Raw genomic sequence first — 21,408 nt, 5'->3', positions numbered from 1 at the left:
GAGGGCTCAGTTGTTGAATCTTGTTATGTTCATACAAATACTTACACATGTTAAGTTTGCTGAAAATAAACGCAGTTGACAGTGAGAGGACGTTTCTTTTTTTGCTGAGTTTACATTTATAACTGTCACCTTAGTGTTAGTTTCCGTACATTTTGCATCATTCCATTACATCGTTAGTTTACCTTTCTTTCCTCTGTCACGTTCGTGTGGTTGTTCCTGAGGATCACTAGCAATAGTGGATCATATTAAGCTAACGTGTTACAAGTTGTTGTGCAATAATTTAGGACATGTAGCCTGTTTTAATTATTATGGAACTCAGACCACACGTAGCAGTTTAAACCTGGAGCATGGCGCACGGTTCACGACGACTGGACCGTTGTCATCACAGTTCCATGATTATTAGAGTAGATTTAAAGACTACTGTTCAACCCCTATTGTACACATTTCTCACCTTCCAATATTTCATGGTTTGAACAATTGAATATGGCAACTTTCAGGATGAATCAAACCATTATTTATGATTGACCAATACATTTTATGCCTAAAGGCTCTCCAAAACAGTTTTATTATTATTCAAAATACACTGAACAAAAATATAAACGCAACATGTAAAGTGTTGGTCCCATGTTTCATGAGCTGAAATAAAAGATCCCAGAAATATTCCATATGCACAAGCAGCTTATTTCTTGCAAATTCTGTGCACATATTTGTTTACATCCCTGTCGGTGAGCATTTCTCCTTTACCAAGATAATCCATCCAATTTACAGGTGTGACATATCAAGAAGCTAATTAAATTGCAATTGGCATGCTGACTGCAGGTAGTGGTTTAAAGTACTTAAGTAAAAATACTTTAAAGTACTACTTAAGTAGTTTCTTTGGGTATCTGTACTTTACTTTACTATTTATATTTTTGACAACTTTTACTTCACTACATTCCTAAAGAAAATAATGTACTTTTTACTCCATACATTTTCCCTGACACCCAAAAGTACTCGTTACATTTTGAATGCTTAGCAGGACAGAAAATGGTCGAATTCACGCACTTATCAAGCGAACATCCCTGGTCATCTCTACTGCCTCTGATCTGGTGGACTCACTAAACACACATTCTTCTTTTGTAAATTATGTCTGAGTGTTGGAGTGTGCCCCTGGCTATCTGTAAATTAAAACAAAACATGAAAATGGTGCCGTCTGGTTTGCTTAATATAAAGAATGTGAAATGATTTATACTTTTACTTTTGATACTTAAGTACATTTTAGCAATTACATTTACTTTTGATATTTAAAACCAAATACCTTTAGACTTTTACTCAAGTAGTATTTTACTGGGTGACTTTCACTTGAGTAATTTTCTATTAAGGTACCTTTACTTCTACTCAAGTATGACAATTGGGTACTTTTTCCACCACTGACTGCAGGAATGTCCACCAGAGCTGTTGCCAGAGAATTTAATGTTCATTGCTCTAACGTCGTTTTAAAGAATTTGGCAGTACGTTCAACCGGCCTCATAACCGCAGACCATGTGTAACCACGCCAGCCCAGGACCTCCACATCCGGCTTCTTCACCTACGGGAATGTCAGTATTTCTGTCTCTAAAAAAGCTATTTTGTGGGGAAAAAACTCATTCTGTGCCCCTGCCCAGGCATGTGAAATCCATAGATTAGGGCCTAATCTATTTATTAAAATTTACTGATTTCCTTTTATGAACAAACTAAGCAAAATCTTTGAAATTGTTGCATGTTGCATTTATATTTTTGTTCAGTATACTTTCCTAACCCTAAATAATATACAAGATCAGAGTATTTCTAATCTACCAATTGGTGCTGAAAATGAGACAAATAGGCATGTATTTGCTTTCTTTCATTGATCCCTAACATTTTGAACCGTTCTCTCCATGTAGTGAGTCTGTCGAGAAAATTCTAATTAAAAGGTACACCAAATTTAAAGGGATGGCTTTAGTTAAATGTACTGAAAACCCTATTGAATGAAAACTCCACGAGAAAATCTGTTGGCCAGCAAGTGGGAGGGTTTTCAGCGGTTGAATTACATTTATGTAGCACGAGCAAGGGAACCACGGCTGCAAAGCCCGTTACGCACCTTCATAAGGTAAGTGTGAATACCAACTACTGAGAAGTGGGAAAGGCGTAAATGTTTTAAGTCTGAATCGGGCCCTATGTGATCAAGCTTGGCCATTCTTCTGCGCCTTGCTTTGCTCCTTAAACTAGTCCTCCCAAAAACTGGATGTCTTTACTTCTTTCTGCGGTGGTGTGCTGCCATCTTTACTTCTTTCTGCGGTGGTGTGCTGCCATCTTTACTTCTTGCTGCGGTGGTGTGCTGCCATCTTTACTTCTTGCTGTGCTGCCATCTTTACTTCTTGCTGCGGTGGTGTGCTGCCATCTTTACTTCTTGCTGTGGTGGTGTGCTGCCATCTTTACTTCTTGCTGCGGTGGTGTGCTGCCATCTTTACTTCTTGCTGTGGTGGTGTGCTGCCATCTTTACTTCTTGCTGCGGTGGTGTGCTGCCATCTTTACTTCTTGCTGTGGTGGTGTGCTGCCATCTTTACTTCTTGCTGCGGTGGTGTGCTGCCATCTTTACTTCTTGCTGCGGTAGTGTGCTGCCACCACCAGGTAGCTCACTGGGGTGAGGTCCTTGGTGTTGGGGGACATGGGAGAGGTCTTCCCATCCACTCTGGAGATCTGGAGCATCCGACATGGGTCGTGTTTCAGCAGGTAGCTCTCAAAGGTCTCCCAGCCTCCTCCCACACGCACCATCACATGCTTGTTGTGTAGCATCTAGGAGGAGAAGAATATAAACTTTATTGTCCAGTCAGTGTTCACCAATGTTCTGCTTTATCCCAGGCAAGGCATGTAGAAACTGGGATAACCTTTAGCTGACAATATAATTTCATGGTGTAGTACAGGGCTATTCAAATCCGATCCTGGAGGTCCAGAATACTGCTGATTTTCTGTTCTACCCTAATGATTAATAGCGACCACCTGGTGTCCCAGGTCTAAATCAGACCTTGATTAGAGGGGAACAATAAAAATCACAATGGAACTGGCTTTGAGGTCCAGATTGCCTTTTTTTATAAGTTGGAAATGTTACTCTCGAATCCATAGCTACTACTACAACACTGAACAAAAAAATATCAACGCAACATGTGAAGTGTTGTTCCCATGTTTCATGAGCTGAAATAAATAAAAAAAATCACAGAAATTTTCCATACGCAGAAAAACGTATTTCTCTCAAATTCTGTGCACAAATTTGTTTACATCCCTGTTAGTGAGCATTTCTCATTTGCCAAGATAATCCATCCACCTGACAGGTGTGGCATATCAAGAAGCTGATTAATCAGCATGATCATTACACAGGTGCACCTTGTGCTGGGGACAATAAAAGGCCACTCTAAAATGTGCAGTTTTGTCACACAACACAAAGCCACAGATGTCTCAAGTTTTGAGGGAGCGTTCAATTGGTATGCTGACTGCAGGAATGTCCACCAGAGCTGTTGCCAGAGAATTTAATGTTAACCACACCAGCCCAGGACCTCCACATCCAGCTTCTTCACCTGCGGGATCATCTGAGACCAGGCACCTGGACAGCTGATGAAACTGAGGAGTATTTCTGTCTGTAATAAAGCCCTTTTGTGGGGAAAATCTCATTCTGATTGGCTGGGCCTGGCTCTCCAGTGGGTGGGCCAGTCTCCCAAGTGGGTGGGCCTATGCCTTCCCAGGCCCATCCATGGCTGCGCCCCTTGCCCAGTCATGTGAAATCCATAGATTAGGGCCTCATTTATTTATTTCAATTGACTGACTTCCTTAGATGAACTGTAACTCAGTCAAATCTTTGAAATTGTTGCATGTTGCTTTTAATAGTTTTTTGTTGAGTACAATAGTTTGCACATTATTAACAATGGCATTGTTGGATTCCTTTTCACTACTAAATGACTCAAAACTAGAACATGCTGTGGTCAACCAATACATTGTAATGTGGGCTGCATTTTATATAGCAATATTGAAGTTACAACCGTTTGTCCGCTCATGCTGCTTGCTACATATTACACATTTCCTGGGTGTGTTGGGTACCATGGCAACCTCCTTACGCCACACCAATAAATAGCAGGAGGGATAAATAAAAAGGCGCTGCCGTTGTCGTCGGACACAAACGTTTATTTTACTATCCTTGTTGGACCCAAACAATTGATTCTCATTCAAAGTCCTATTTTCCCTAACCCCAAAACCTAACCCTAACTTCTAACTCTAACCGCTAAGCCTAAAGTAGCCTTTTTCCTTGTGCGGACCAGAAAAATGTCCCCACTTGTCTGAATTTTCCTTGTTTTACAATAGTAAAACCAAACACAAACACAAAAAATATCTATAACTTTCATACGTTGTGTTTTAACTGCATGGGAAACAGGTCATACGTTGTGTTTTAACTGCATGGGAAACAGGTCATACGTTGTGTTTTAACTGCATGGGAAACAGGTCATACGTTGTGTTTTAACTGCATGGGAAACAGGTCATACGTTGTGTTTTAACTGCATGGGAAACAGGTCATACGCTGTGTTTTAACTGCATGGGAAACAGTCTACTTGTGTTTCTGCATGGGAAACAGGTCATACGTTGTGTTTTAACTGCATGGGAAACAGGTCATACGCTGTGTTTTAACTGCATGGGAAACAGGTCATACGTTGTGTTTTAACTGCATGGGAAACAGGTCATACGTTGTGTTTTAACTGCATGGGAAACAGGTCATACGTTGTGTTTTAACTGCATGGGAAACAGGTCATACGAATGCTACTAATGGCATGATGTAAACAACAAGATAACAAATCAGATCAGAAGCTCTTTCAAACACGAGCTTTACAATTCAAGCAGCTAAAACCATTAGAGTGTCACTGACAGGAAGAACCAGTTTGACCCAGTGCAGGCATAAAGCCAAAACACTATATATACAGGCATACTGCTGGTTGTTGCTGACTGTTGGCCTTTAATGGGACCGCTGAAGCGTGCTGAAGCGTGCTAGCGTGTAAAAATAGTCTGTCCTCGGTTGCAACGCTCACTACCGAGTTCCAAACTGCCTCTGGAAGCAACGTCGAGCACAAGAACTGTTCGCCGGCAGCTTTGTGAAATGGGTTTCCATGGCCGAGCAGCCGCACACAGGCCTAACATCACCATGCGCAACGCCAAGCGTCGGCTGGAGTGGTGAAAAGCTCGCCACCATTGGACTCCGGCGCAGTGGAAACGTGTTCTCTGGAGCGATGAATCACGCTTCACCATCTGGCAGTCCAACGGACAAATCTGGGTTTGGTGGATGCCAGGAGAACGCCACCAGCCCGAATGCATAGTGTCAACTGTAAAGTTTGGTGGAGGAGGAATAATGGTCTGGGGCTGTTCTTCATGGTTCTGGCTAGGCCTCTTAAGTTCCAGTGAAGGGAAATCTTAACTCTACAGCATTCAATGACATTCTAGACGATTCTGTGCTTCCAACTTTCTGGCAACAGTTTGGGAAAGGCCCTTTCCTGTTTCAGCACAAAAGCGAGGTCCATACAGAAATGGCTTGTTGAGATCAGTGTGGAAGAACTCGACTGGCCTGCACAGAGCCCTGACCTCAACCCCATCGAACGCCTTTGGGATGAATTGGAACGCCGACTGCGAGCCAGGCCTAATCGGCCCCCCAACATCAGTGCCCGACCTCACTAATGCTCATGGCTGAATGGAAGTGGAAAGCCTTCCCCAGAAGAGTGGATGCTGTTGTAGCAGCAAAGGGGGGACCAACACCGTATTAATGCCCATGATTTTGTAATGAGATGTTCGGCGAGCAGGGGTCCACATACTTTTTACTAGTGTATGTAGCTCGCCTCCAGCAGCATAATATAATAACATTAAACATTTATAAGGCTCTTAACAGAATCAATCAACAGTCCATTGGCAGGGCAGTGGTTCCAATCATGACAGTATGACCCCCGGCTCTGTGACTAGGGAATATAATGGGCTTTTGGTACAGAGGCATTTTCAATCATGAATCTATGGTGCAGGGAGACAGGGGGGACGCCGGCTAGATCTGTACCCAGGACAGAGAGAGAGGGGAGCCTTGGGGTGGTCTTGCGGCCTCCTGTGATCTCAAAGTATCAGATTGGTCAGTCCCCTCAGTAGAGGTACAACAAATTAATTTACTCAGAGGGCTGAGAAGGTCAGTCTCCACTGACTAACTGCTTGTGGAAGGCCAAGGGACTATTCATTCTTCTATATACTGCATACACTACAGTCAGCCTACATCGTTGGCTTTTTAGCTGGAGGATAAGGGTCCGGCTTTGTTTTGTATATGCCTACATCAGTCACTGGCTTCGTCAATAAGTGATGTCAATAAGTCCCCACAGTGACCGTACATACAGTGAGGGGAAAAAAGTATTTGATCCCCTGCTGATTTTGTACGTTTGCCCACTGACAAAGACATGATCAGTCTATAATTTTAATGGTAGGTTTATTTGAACATTGAGAGACAGAATAAATAAATAAAAATCAAGAAAAACGCATGTCAAAAATGTTATAAATTGATTTTACATTTTAAATGAGGGAAATAAGTATTTGACCCCCTCTCAATCAGAAAGATTTCTGGCTCCCAGGTGTCTTTTATACAGGTAATGAGCTGAGATTAGGAGCACACTCTTAAAGGGAGTGCTTCTAATCTCAGCTTGTTACCTGTATAAAATACACCTGTCCACAGAAGCAATCAATCAGATTCCAAACTCTCCACCATGGCCAAGACCAAAGAGCTCTCCAAGGATGTCAGGGACAAGATTGTAGACCTACACAAGGCTGGAATGGGCTACAAGACCATCGCCAAGCAGCTTGGTGAGAAGGTGACAACAGTTGGTGCGATTATTCGCAAATGGAAGAAACACAAAAGAACTGTCAATCTCCCTCGGCCTGGGGCTCCATGCAAGATCTCACCTTGTGGAGTTGCAATGATCATGAGAACGGTGAGGAATCAGCCCAGAACTACACGGGAGGATCTTGTCAATGATCTTAAGGCAGCTGGGACCATAGTCACCAAGAAAACAATTGGTAATAATAATAATAATAATAATGCCATTTAGCAGACACTTTTATCCAAAGCGACTTACAGTCATGCGTGCATACATTTTTGTGTATGGGTGGTCCCGGGGATCGAACCCACTACCTTGGCGTTACAAGCGCCGTGCTCTACCAGCTGAGCTACAGAGGACCACACTACGCCGTGAAGGACTGAAATCCTGCAGCGCCTGCAAGGTCCCCCTGCTCAAGAAAGCACATATACAGGCCCATCTGAAGTTTGCCAATAAACATCTGAATGAGTCAGAGGAGATCTGGGTGAAAGTGTTGTGGTCAGATGAGACCAAAATCGAGCTCTTTGGCATCAACTCAACTCGCCGTGTTTGGAGGAGGAGGAATGCTGCCTCTGACCCCAAGAACACCATCCCCACCGTCAAACATGGAGGTGGAAACATTATGCTTTGGAGTGTTTTTCTGCTAATAGGACAGGACAACTTCACCGCATCAAAGGGACGATGGACGGGGCCATGTACCGTCAAATCTTGGGTGAGAACCTCCTTCCCTCAGCCAGGGCATTGAAAATGGGTTGTGGATGGGTATTCCAGCATAACAATGACCCAAAACACATGGCCAAGGCAACAAAGAACTGTCTCAAGAAGAAGCACATTAAGGTCCTGGAGTGGCCTAGCCAGTCTCCAGACCTTAATCCCATAGAAAATCTGTGGAGGGAGCTAAAGGTTCGAGTTGCCAAACGTCAGCCTCGAAACCTTAATGACTTGGAGAAGATCTGCAAAGAGGATTGGGACAAAATCCCTCCTGAGATGTGTGCAAACCTGGTGGCCAACTACAAGAAACGTCTGACCTCTGTGATTGCCAACAAGGGTTTTGCCACCAAGTACTAAGTCATGTTTTGCAGAGGGGTCAAATACTTATTTCCCTCATTAAAATGCAAATACATTTATAACATTTTTGACATGCGTTTTTCTGGATGTATTTGTTGTTCTGTCTCTCACTGTTCAAATAAACCTACCATTAAAATTATAGACTGATCATGTCTTTGTCAGTGGGCAAACATACAAAATCAGCAGGGGATCAAATACTTTTTTCCCTCACTGTACATACCCCAACCAGACGCCATGGATTACAGGCAACATCCGCCCTGAGCTAAAGGGTAGAGCTACCGCTTTCAAGGAGCGGGACTCTAACCCGGAAGCTTATAAGAAATCCCGCTATGCCCTCCGACGAACCATCAAACAGGCAAAGAGTCAATACAGGACTAAGATTGAATCGTACTACACCGGCTCCGACGCTCGTCGGATGTGACAGGGCTTGCAAACTATTACGGACTACAAAGGGAAGCACAGCCGTGAGCTTCCCAGTGACACGAGCGTACCAGACGACCTAAATTATTTCTAACAGTCATAGACTGTTCTCTCTGCTACCGCACGGCAAGCGGTACCGGAGCGCCAAGTCTAGGTCCAAAAGGCTTCTCAACAGCTTCTACCCCCAAGCCATAAGACTCCTGAACAGCTAATCAAATGGCTACCCAGACTATTTTCATTGTCCCCCCCCCCCTCTTTTACGCTGCTGCTACTCTGTTTATTATCTATGCATAGTCACTTTAACTCTAACCACATGTACATATTACCTCAAATACCTCGACTAACCGGTGCCCCCGCACATTGACTCTGTACCGGTACCCCCTGTATATAGCCTCCCTACTGTTATTTCCCATTGACTCTGTACCGGTACCCCCTGTATAAAGCCTCCCTACTGTTATTTCACATTGACTCTGTACCGGTACCCCCTGTATATAGCCTCCCTACTGTTATTTCCCATTGACTCAGTACCGGTACCCCCTGTATATAGCCTCCCTACTGTTATTTCACATTGACTCTGTACCGGTACCCCCTGTATAAAGCCTCCCTACTGTTATTTCCCATTGACTCTGTACCGGTACCCCCTGTATATAGCCTCCCTACTGTTATTTCACATTGACTCTGTACCGGTACCCCCTGTATATAGCCTCCCTACTGTTATTCTACTGCTGCTCTTTAATTATTTGTTATTTTTCAATTTTTCTTATTTTTTACTTATATATTTTTTACTTAACACTTATTTTTCTTAAAACTGCATTGTTGGTTAAGGGCTTGTAAGTAAGCATTTCACTGTAAGGTCTACACCTGTTGTTTTCGGCGCATGTGACAAATAAAATTTGATTTGATTTGATCCTTGTCTTTCTCCTGAAGGACATGATTGCATTGCACCACAACCCCTTTTTATTTTGTCTTCAGATGACTGTGGGCTGAAAATGAATTCCTCTCCTAGCAAAGGATGATATTTCTGACCTGTCAGCAATGCATTGTATTGGAGAAGAGGCAGAGTGGAGAGCGAGAGAGAGGGGGAGAGCGAGAGTGAGGGGGAGAGTGAGAGAGAGAGAGAGGGAGAGAGAGGGGGAGAGGAGAGAGAGGGGAGAGAGAGAGAGGGGGAGAGCGAGAGAGAGGGAGAGAGGAGAGAGAGAGAGGAGAGGGAGAGAGAGAGAGGGAGAGAGAGAGAGCGGGGGAGAGGAGAGAGAGAGAGCGAGAGGAGAGAGAGAGGGGGGGGAAAAAGGGAGAGGGAGGAGCCATTCTGCAGGAATTTTAATTAAACCATCCCTCTCAGTGAAGGGAGAGCGCTGTGCTGAGAGGTTGAGGGTCACAACTGTGACCTGCTGGAATTGTCTAGCAGGAAGCTCTCATATAAAACTCACAGTAACATACGTTCCATTCTATCCAACACTCTAGAGTCTAAGAGGTGCATTCTTGGTAATCCAATATGAACAGCCATTGGTAAAAAAAGAATCAAGACTCTCGCCTTGGTTGTGACTTGTCCTTGGTTGCTCAGCAACTCATGTATGGCTGAAAGAAACACTGTCTATCGTACAAAAGGCAGAGAATGCTGGGTATTCACATTTTGCGCGATAGAACATATTTTCTTGGGGGAAAGCTTCCAGCTAGATAGACACTGTAGATCTAGCACATCTTGGATGGTAATTTCAGTGGATATTTTTCTCCTCCTCCTATATCCTTTTCGTTTTGTGATTTTCATGTCATGATCAGTGCACTGATGTTCACTGTATATTTCAGCTATCTGTCAGTAGAGGGCACTATCGGACCAAAAGGTTTATTACAGACCCTGAACACTGGTCCATGTCCGTTGAAAACCAGACTGACGTTCAGAACCTCTCTTATTCTCCAGTTAATGATCCTTACAGCGATATCCAACCAGAAGCTGCGCTACCAGTAGAGTGGATTGTCAGCACATCACAGTCCAGATCCTCCTGACACAGCATCCTCGTTCTCAGACCAGAATCCTGGTTTGGGGTTGCCAAGTAACCGAGATCCCAAGGGCACCAGCGCTACCTCACCGATCTGTACTTGTTAATAGACTTCATTGGTGAAAAGGTGCTTTTTGCAAGGTCTGTTTGAGGTACAGCATTTATTTAGCTACATAAGAAAATATGTATTTTATGAAAATGGAGAGGATTATGAATAAGTGCAGTTAGCTCAATGGCAACAATAATAGCATTATCCTTAAGCATCTTTATATAATCCTATGGATTATTTATCAAGCCTGTTGGATTGATCCTGAGAGCTCTCTTATCTCAGTACAGTGGTCCTCTGTAGCTCAGCTGGTAGAGCACGGCGCTTGCAACGCCAGGGTAGTGGGTTCGATCCCCGGGACCACCCATACGTAAAAATTTATGCGCACATGACTGTAAGTCGCTTTGGATAAAAAGCGTCTGCTAAATGGCATATTGTAGTGGGTGAACCAGAACCACTGGTTGGCCCATAGAGGTAGAAAGAGGAGTCTAGATGAACAATACAAGGACAAAGAGGAGTCCTCTTTCTATCTCTATGGGTTGGCCTCTTAGCCTACAGACATAGTCGGAATACCATCGCCAGTCAATTAAACCTCGCAGCAGCAGAGGAGCTGCTACCAGCAGAGACAATGGGATGTCTGTTATCCCACAGTCAGGCAGTCCAAATATCAACACACTGCAATGTGCACTGTAATGGTATGAATGTGGCCCTTGTCCCAAATGGCACCCTATTAGTTAGCGCACTATTAATGACCCGGGGGGGCCCTGGTGAAAAGTAGTGCACTATACAGGGGAGTAGGGTGCTATTTGGGACCCACCCTGTGACCTTACATTGAGATAAGGTCCCGTGTAGCTCAGTTGGTAGAGCATGGCGCTTGCAACGGCAGGGGTTGTGGGTTTGATTTCCACGGGGGGGGGGGCCAGTATGAAAACTGTATGCACTCACTAACTGTAAGTCGCTCTGGATAAGAGCGTCTGCTAAATGACTAAAACGTTAAATGTAAATAAGGAACCTTATTGTTGAAACCCCATATCAGCCTGACTAAATCCTGACTAAAGTGACAGTTCAATAAACAATGAAGTCTGTGGGTCAGCCAAAATCCAGACTCATTAAAAATTCAGACTCATCAAATCTCAGAACAATGAGAAAAGAGTGGGTTTGCAATGTGGACAGAATAGGCTGAGTCATTCAACAGCCATCTGTAGTCATAGATGGTCTATGGACACTGAGGAGCAATGGGCCTAAGGAAGTAAGGAATTCTGTAGACGGCATACAATCCATATTCAACTCATAAAATATATATGATATTATACTATGGTCTAAATACTGTAGTATTTGTTTGTTTTTTTCTTCATTTTTATTATTTATTTATTTAATGGGGGTAGATCAGCTTTAATATTGCAGATAGATTGTAACTTCCATCAATGTAATTGTCTGCATCACTTCCTATCCCCCATATGTTTTTTTCTCTCGCAAATATATATATGTACAGTGGGGGAAAAAAGTATTTAGTCAGCCACCAATTGTGCAAGTTCTCCCACTTAAAAAGATGAGAGAGGCCTGTAATTTTCATCATAGGTACACGTCAACTATGACAGACAAATTGAGATTTTTTTTTTACAGAAAATCACATTGTAGGATTTTTAATGAATTTATTTGCAAATTATGGTGGAAAATAAGTATTTGGTCACCTACAAACAAGCAAGATTTCTGGCTCTCACAGACCTGTAACTTCTTCTTTATGAGGCTCCTCTGTCCTCCACTCGTTACCTGTATTAATGGCACCTGTTTGAACTTGTTATCAGTATAAAAGACACCTGTCCACAACCTCAAACAGTCACACTCCAAACTCCACTATGGCCAAGACCAAAGAGCTGTCAAAGGACACCAGAAGCAAAATTGTAGACCTGCACCAGGCTGGGAAGACTGAATCTGCAATAGGTAAGCAGCTTGGTTTGAAGAAATCAACTGTGGGAGCAATTATTAGGAAATGGAAGACATACAAGACCACTGATAATCTCCCTCGATCTGGGGCTCCACGCAAGATCTCACCCCCGTGGTCAAAATGATCACAAGAACGGTGAGCAAAAATCCCAGAACCACACGGGGGGACCTAGTGAATGACCTGCAGAGAGCTGGGACCAAAGTAACAAAGCCTACCATCAGTAACACACTACGCCGCCAGGGACTCAAATCCTGCCGTGCCAGACGTGTCCCCCTGCTTAAGCCAGTACATGTCCAGGCCCGTCTGAAGTTTGCTAGAGTGCATTTGGATGATCCAGAAGAGGATTGGGAGAATGTCATATGGTCAGATGAAACCAAAATATAACTTTTTGGTAAAAACTCAACTCATTCGTGTTTGGAGGACAAAGAATGCTGAGTTGCATCCAAAGAACACCATACCTACTGTGAAGCATGGGGGTGGAAACATCATGCTTTGGGGCTGTTTTTCTGCAAAGGGACCAGGACGACTGATCCGTGTAAAGGAAATAATGAATGGGGCCATGTATCGTCAGATTTTGAGTGAAAACCTCCTTCCATCAGCAAGGGCATTGAAGATGAAACGTGGCTGGGTCTTTCAGCATGACAATGATCCCAAGTAAGCATTTCATTGTAAGGTCTACACCTGTTGTATTCGGCGCATGTGACAAATCAAATTTGATTTGATCCCACCTAACCCAAAACATTTGGTCAAAGCTATTTCGGTAGTTACAGTCCAAGCCCAATTTAAAGTCCAGCTGCCTGCTAGCTATGTGGCTGAACCGTGCGTAACTAGAAAATCATGTTAGAAAAACAAGGTTCTTGTTCCAGAGGTTGGTCCAGTGGTTAATCCTCCTTCATTTCACACCGTCTCAACAAACAACAACAAAATACCAAAAGGGAAGGGGAGATCCATTCCCCTTTCAACAAGCAAAAACAAGGTTATTGTGTAACAAGTTCTAAGAGGAGGTGTCACCCACCCTGATGAAGAGCATCTTCTCCCCGACCCGGTAGCGGCCCTGGGCCTGTCTCTCCACACAGAACCTATTGGGACACTTGCAGGGAGGGTCCTCAGAGATATGCTTTACCTGAAACACACACACACACACACACACACACACTTTAAATACTTTATTTGAATCCACAAATTCATACAATGAGGATTGTAACGTTTCAGGACAGAGATATCTGGACCCCTAGGGAAACAGACAGCACCTTCTGGACCCCTGGGGAAACAGACAGCACCTTCTGGACCCCTGGGGAAACAGACAGCACCTTCTGGACCCCTGGGGAAACAGACAGCACCTTCTGGACCCCTGGGGAAACAGACAGCACCTTCTGGACCCCTGGGGAAACAGACCGCACCTTCTGGATCCCTGGGGAAACAGACAGCACCTTCTGGACCCCTGGGGAAACAGACAGCACCTTCTGGACCCATGGGGAAACAGACAGCACCTTCTGGACCCCTGGGGAAACAGACAGCACCTTCTGGACCCCTGGGGAAACAGACAGCACCTTCTGGACCCCTGGGGAAACAGACAGCACCTTCTGGACCCCTGGGGAAACAGACAGCACCTTCTGGACCCCTGGGGAAACAGACAGCACCTTCTGGACCCCTGGGGAAACAGACAGCACCTTCTGGATCCCTGGGGAAACAGACAGCACCTTCTGGACCCCTGGGGAAACAGACAGCACCTTCTGGACCCCTGGGGAAACAGACAGCACCTTCTGGACCCCTGGGGAAACAGACCGCACCTTCTGGATCCCTGGGGAAACAGACAGCACCTTCTGGACCCCTGGGGAAACAGACAGCACCTTCTGGACCCATGGGGAAACAGACAGCACCTTCTGGACCCCTGGGGAAACAGACAGCACCTTCTGGACCCCTGGGGAAACAGACAGCACCTTCTGGACCCCTGGGGAAACAGACAGCACCTTCTGGACCCCTAGGGAAACAGACAGCACCTTCTGGACCCCTGGGGAAACAGACAGCACCTTCTGGACCCCTAGGGAAACAGACAACACCTTCTCCTCCACACAGCAAGGCTGCCCATGACTGCTGATACAGAACAGTACCTCTCTACCCTCATCTTATGTAGGCCTGCTATCTGAAGGCCAGGTACGGTCAGCCTGTGAACATGACCCAGACTGCTATCTGAAGGCCAGGTACGGTCAGCCTGTGAACACGGCCCAGACTGCTATCTGAAGGCTAGGTATGGTCAGCCTGTGAACACGGCCCAGACTGCTATCTGAAGGCTAGGTATGGTCAGCCTGTGAACATGTCCCAGACTTCCCAATATCACCACAGCAAGCCTGCACTGATATCCAAGGCTATTCAGGCGTGATGAGGGGCTGGTATTTAAGCAGCTCGTCAGAAAAGGCCTGTTCAGGCGTGACGAGGGGCTGGTATTTAAACAGCTTGTCAGAAAAGGCCTGTTCAGGCGTGATGAGTGTTTGCTTGTTTACTGTTTTTGTGGGGACAAATTACTGGAAACCCTTTAAGAAATTCCCCAAAATGTCCATGGAAAAGTTCACATTCCCTGAAATTCCAGGAATTTTGCCACCCTACTCACAGCATCATCCAACAGCTTCCCTGTGCTCTTCTTGCTAGATGACGAGCACTTCATAGGAGAGGGGGATGGAGAGGGGGATGGAGAGAGGGAGACAGGTAGAGGTAGAGGTGCTTTCTCCTCCTGTTCTATCTCCTTCTCCAGCTTGATAAGCCCCGGAGGCTCCACGTTGTACCTAAAGAAGGAGACAATAGGATAACAGTTTACATTAAGGTATACATTACTTAAGGGATAATCAACGAGGGGCTATGCGTTCTATGGAAAATAATGAACGACGTGGAAGGTGTGTTCTGACCTTCCATGGAGTTGCATTATTTTCCAGAGAACACACAGAGCCCCGAGTTGATTATCCCTTTTTATAACATGGCTATAATTTAACAAATTTCTGCTAGAAATGTGTTCATTTGCCGGTAGAAATGTGAAGTAGCTAGCAAGTTTACTAGATAGCTATAGTAGTTGCCGTGGTAACCAAACAAACAGACTTGCTAGTTTAGCTAACCATACCATCAGTCCTAGCTTGCTATTATGAAAATCGAATTCAACAATGCCAATAATGTTTTCAATTCAACTTTTGCTTTCAAAAGCAGCTCAAACATAGAACATGTAAGAATGAACTATAGCCATTGAATTCTACCGTGGAAGTATATTGTGTGTTATAGGGAATTATACAACGGGCGGGTCTAATCCTAAATGCTGATTGGTTAAAACCGCATTCCAGCCGGTGTCTATTCCACAAGTTACCACCGGCTAAATCTATGATGTTAAAATGCCTATTTACTCTGTGACAGAGCTCCAGAGTTCCTCTGTGGAGATGAGAGAACCTTCCAGAAGGACAACCATCTCTGTAGCACCACCAATCAGGCTTTTATGATAGAGTGACCAGACGGAAGCCACTCCTCAGTAAAAGGCACATGACAGCCCACTTGGAGTTTGCCAAAAGTCACCTAAAGGACTCCCAGACCATGAGAAACAAGATTCTTTGGTCTGATGAAACCAAGATTGAACTCTTTAGCCTGAATGCCAAGCGTCACGTCTGGAGGAAACCTGGCACCATCCCTACGGTGAAGCATGTTGGTGGCAGCATCATGCTGTGGGGATGTTTTTCAGTGGCAGGGACTGGGAAAGATGAACAGAGCAAAGTACAGAGAGATCCTTGATGAAAACCTGCTCCAGAGCGCTCAGGACCTCAGACTGGGGCGAAGGTTCACCTTCCAACAGGACAATGACCCTAAGCACACAGCCAAGACAACACAGGAGTGGCTTCGGGACAAGTCTCTGAATGTCCTTGAGTGGCCCAGCCAGAGTCCGGACTTGAACCCAATCAAACATCTCTGGAGAGACCTGAAAATAGCTGTGCAGTGACACTCCCCATCCAACCTGACAGAGCTTGAGAGGATCTGCAGAGAAGAATGGGAGAAACTCCCCAAATACAGGTGTGCCAAGCTTGTAGCGTCATACCCAAGAAGACTAGAGGCTGTAATTGCTGCCAAGGGTGCTGCAACAAAGTACTGACTAAAGGGTCTGAATACTTATGTAAATGTGATATTTCAGTTTATATTTTTTAAAATAAATTTGCAAAAATATCTAAAAACCTGTTTTTGCTTTGTCATTATGGGGTATTGTGTGTAGATTGATGTGGGGGGAAAAAACAATGTAATCCATTTTAGAATAAGGCTGTAACGTAACAAAATGTGGAAGAAGTCAAGGGGTCTGAATACTTTCCGAATGCACTGTATACCACTGCAGCATGGGGTTGAATCTGGCCCACTGCTATTTCAGCACTCTCTCCTCTACAATTCATCTCTAGCTCTCTCTCTATCCAAAAAAAACTAAAAATATGTTAGGAGTGGGACTGCCCCACTCTTTTAGATTGATTTTTTTTACAGACTGAGGATAATCGTTTCTGAGAGGATGTAATCAAAGGATAATTACATTTACATTTACGTCATTTATCAGACGCTCTTATCCAGAGCGACTTACAGTTAGTGAATACATATATTTTTCATACTGGCCCCCCGTGGGAATCGAACCCACAACCCTGGCGTTGCAAACGCCACGCTCTACCAACTGAGCTACATCCCCTGCCGGCCATTCCCTCCCCTACCCTGGACGACGCTGGGCCAATTGTGCGCCGCCCCATGAGTCTCCCGGTCGCGGCCGGCTGCGACAGAGCCTGGATTCGAACCAGGATCTCTAGTGGCACAGCTAGCACTGCGAGGCAGTGCCTTAGACCACTGCGCCACTCGGGAGCTCATTAAATGTATATTTAAATACACATGCATGTGATATATAACGTACATACAAATTAATTGAAATTGAAGGTATTTTAACGGAATAATGTAATAAAGGGAAAATCCCTTATCAATTCTTTCTTACCGAGATGCTATCCTTCCCAGTTGTAGAAGACAGAGACACACTTCCCGTGGCTGTTTGTGAAGAACTAACGGGACAAAATCATTATAAAAAAGAGTGAATGATCTTCACCGTATTCCTTGCGACACATCTCAAATGACAGGGGGGTAATATTATCACATTAAAACTGTGTTAAAGTGATGTGGGAAAGTGGTTTAGAACTCGTACGTACATGCCAGTGGGTATGAGAGGAAATTAGAAGTGTTGTTTGCGATAAGTGGTGATTGCCTTATTGATATTGGTGTGGTAGCTTGAGTTGAACGTGAGTGTGGGCTTAAAACACAGCTACAGAAAATATTTTTGAAGATCAACAAGCAGGAATTTCACGCTAAACTACATTTCTACAAACACAGCGACGGACAGTAGAGGTTTGATGGGCATATGACATGTGACACAGCACGCCATGCATCATGACAGCAATAGTTCTCCAAACCTGTTGTGGTACGCTACACCCGATGACGCACTATATTCGATCCATCACAGGGAGAAGAAGGGAAGTAGGAGAGAGAGAGGGAACAGGATAGTTAGCTAGCTAGCTACCCTGTCGTAACGCAATGTCCTTGTGACCACACTACTAGCCTTGGATTGACAATCAAGTTCTAATCTTTATTTTCTATTTTGTTTTTACCTTTATTTAACCGGTGCAAGTCAGTTAAAGAACAAATTCTTATTTACAATGACGGCCTACCCCGGGCCAAAACCCGGACGACGCTGGGCCAATTGTGCGCCGCCCTATGGGGACTCCCCAATCACGGCCGGGTTGTGATACAGCCTGGAATCGAACCAGGGGGGTCTGTAGTGACGCCTCAAGCACCGCTGCGCCACTCGGGAGGCCCTATTCTAGTCCTAAATTATCCATACTGTCTAGGAGCCAGCTGGCTGGGAGGAATAAACCAACCGTCAGCCAGAAAACAGACTGGAGAGAAAACATGAGAATGGTCTGTACCTCTACCGCTGACAGGGTGCTATCAGTCAGGTTTAAAAAGGAACATACCTGCTTGGTATTCTCATGCATATTTCAAGAGATCATCTGAGATCGTCTTCACGTTAAATTCAGATAAACAGGGGGTCACGTTCCAAATTGCACCCTATTCCCTAGATAGTGCACTACTTTTGAACCAGGGTCCATAGGGATCTGATTGAAAGTAGTGCACTATGTAGGGAACAGGGTGCCATTTTGGGACAAAGTCACATACTGCAGAACCTGAGCACTGACGTAGACTTTGACAGTATAAAAGAGAGCGACACTCCCCAGTGTGTGACTGCATACTGAGTAAAACATTTACGTTGCTCTACTTCCTGTCTCCAGACAGCTAACACCCCACGGTCTGTCTTCTCTCACTCTGTGTTTCCTGAGATACACATTACAGTCCATATCAGACATCTGGTAGACCAAGACAGTCACAGCGGTCCCAAGACAGTCTGCTGTCCAAGTGGGTATTGTGTGAAGTCAGGCTATTGTGAGTGGACAACAGAAGAGGAGCTGGTGTAGAGAGGGAAATGAGGAATGGAGAGGGGGACAGGGGTGGGGAGCGAGGGGGACAGGGATGGGGAGAGAGAGGGACAGGGGTGGGGAGAGAGGGGGACAGGGGTGGGGAGAGAGAGGGGAACAGGAGTGGGAGAGAAGGGGACAGGCGTGAGGAGAGAGGGGGGACAGGGGTGGGGAGAGAGAGGGGGACAGGGGTGGGGAGAGAGAGGGGGACAGGGGTGGGGAGAGAGAGGGGGACAGGGGTGGGGAGAGAGGGGGACAGGGGTGGGGAGAGAGAGGGGGACAGGGGTGGGGAGAGAGAGGGGGACAGGGGGTGGGGAGAGAGGGGGACAGGGGTGGGGAGAGAGAGGGGGACAGGGGTGGGGAGAGAGGGGGACAGGGGTGGGGAGAGGGGGGACAGGGGTGGGGAGAGAGGGGGACAGGAGTGGGGAGAGAGGGGACAGGGGTGGGGAGAGAGAGGGGGACAGGGGTGGGGAGAGAGAGGGGGACAGGGGTGGGGAGAGAGGGGGACAGGGGTGGGGAGAGAGGGGGGACAGGGGTGGAGAGAGAGGGGGACAGGGGTGGGGAGAGAGGGGGACAGGGGTGGGGAGAGAGAGGGGGACAGGGGTGGAGAGAGGGGGGGACAGGGGTGGGGAGAGAGGGGGACAGGGGTGGAGAGGGGGGGACAGGGGGTGGGGAGAGGGGGGACAGGGGTGGGGAGAGGGGGGACAGGGGTGGGGAGAGGGGGACAGGGGTGGGGAGAGGGGGGACAGGGGTGGGGAGAGAGTGGGACAGGGGTGGAGAGAGGGGGACAGGGGTGGGGAGGAAGTGGTGGTGGAGAGGTACCATATTCAGGACAGGGAGCCTAGTCTCCCTCCAGCATAATCAGGTTTTACAGAGTCTGAATCAGAATGATCTAAGAGATGCCTGTATCTCTCTCCCTGCGTCCCACCAGTCAGTCCACCACACATAGACAACGATCAGGGCCTGTCAAAAGTACTGCATTATAAAAGCGAATAGGGTTCCATTTGGGACACAAAGTGGGTCTATCGCCCTCCCTGGAAGTGCTGCTGACACTGAAACAGATCTGGACAAGGGCAAATGTATTCAAGGACACTGAAACCTGACTGACTGTGATCAGAGTGGTGTACTCTTCTCGCCAGGGTTGAGGTTAATTCCAATTTCAATTCAGTGAATTCAGGAGACTTTCAAATGCATTGTTCTATAACCTAATGAGAGGCAATTGAGATCACTGCAATTTGTTTGGTTGTGTTGTAGCTTGAAATAATCAATACAGAGCATTAATGCAAATGGACATGCATCCATACTCACCCAGTCCCTCAGACTCAAACAGACAGGTCTCTCCCACCCCCACCTGACGACACCAGCTCAGGAAGTTAGCTGTGTTGTCCCTAGCAAAGAAGGACCTGGAGGGAGCGCTGGCACGACACGGGATCCTCCGACACGGGATGGCCTGAGAGAGAGAGAGAGAGAGAGAGAGAGAGAGAGGTTAGGTTTAGAGGGAGAGAGAGGTTAGGGTTAGAGGGAAAGAGGTTAGGGTTAGAGGGAGAGAGAGGTTAGGGTTAGAGGGAGAGAGAGGATAGGGTTAGAGGGAGAGAGAGGTTAGGTTTAGAGGGAGAGAGAGAGAGGTTAGGGTTAGTGGGAGAGAGGTTAGGGTTAGAGGGAGGGAGAGAGAGGTTAGGGTTAGTGGGAGAGAGGTTAGGGTTAGAGGGAGAGAGAGGTTAGGGTTAGAGGGAGAGAGAGGTTAGGGTTAGTGGGAGAGAGGTTAGGGTTAGAGGGAGGGAGAGAGAGGTTAGGGTTAGTGGGAGAGAGGTTAGGGTTAGAGGGAGAGAGAGGTTAGGGTTAGAGGGAGAGAGGTTAGTGTTAGAGGGAGAGAGAGGTTAGGGTTAGAGGGAGAGAGAGGTTAGGGTTAGAGGGAGGGAGAGAGAGGTTAGGGTTAGTGGGAGAGAGGTTAGGGTTAGAGGGAGGGAGAGGTTAGGGTTAGAGGGAGAGAGAGGTTAGGGTTAGAGGGAGAGAGGTTAGGTTTAGAGGGAGAGAGAGGTTAGGGTTAGTGGGAGAGAGGTTAGGGTTAGAGGGAGAGAGGTTAGGGTTAGAGGGAGAGAGGTTAGGTTTAGAGGGAGAGAGAGAGAGGTTAGGGTTAGAGGGAGAGAGAGAGTTAGGTTAGAGGGAGAGAGGTTAGGGGAAGTTAGAGAGAGAGAGAGAGGTTAGGGTTAGAGGGAGAGAGGTTAGGGTTAGAGGGAGAGAGAGGTTAGGGTGAGAGGGAGAGAGGTTAGGGTTAGAGGGAGAGAGGTTAGGGTTAGAGGGAGAGAGGTTAGGGTTAGAGGGAGAGAGAGAGAGGTTAGGGTTAGAGGGAGAGAGGTTAGGGTTAGAGGGAGGGAGAGAGAGGTTAGGGTTAGAGGGAGAGAGAGGTTAGGGTTAGAGGGAGAGAGGTTAGGGGTTAGAGGGAGAGAGGTTAGGGTTAGAGGGAGAGAGAGGATAGGGTTAGAGGGAGAGAGGTTAGGGTTAGAGGGAGAGAGAGGATAGGGTTAGAGGGAGAGAGGTTAGGGTTAGTGGGAGAGAG

The 21,408-nt window shown here is 46.1% G+C and overlaps 1 protein-coding gene across 1 annotated transcript; it reads right to left on the bottom strand.

The window, feature by feature from the left end:
• Positions 1–2,531: 2,531 nt before the first annotated feature.
• Positions 2,532–20,331, bottom strand: LOC121540095 (growth arrest-specific protein 2; the record flags this gene model as incomplete). The annotated part of the gene is made up of 5 exons (XM_045217671.1): positions 2,532–2,793; positions 13,358–13,465; positions 14,951–15,122; positions 17,324–17,387; positions 20,160–20,331. Coding segments are annotated over 5 exons (717 nt in total), but the record flags the coding sequence as incomplete, so codon positions are not given.
• Between the last annotated feature and the right edge of the window lie 1,077 nt (positions 20,332–21,408).

The sequence above is a fragment of the Coregonus clupeaformis genome, unplaced genomic scaffold (genome assembly GCF_020615455.1).
Source record: "Coregonus clupeaformis isolate EN_2021a unplaced genomic scaffold, ASM2061545v1 scaf1174, whole genome shotgun sequence".
In the NCBI taxonomy this organism is placed as follows: domain Eukaryota; kingdom Metazoa; phylum Chordata; class Actinopteri; order Salmoniformes; family Salmonidae; genus Coregonus; species Coregonus clupeaformis.
Note: the sequence above shows the minus strand (reverse complement) of the source record. Positions and strands in the feature narration are given on the sequence as shown.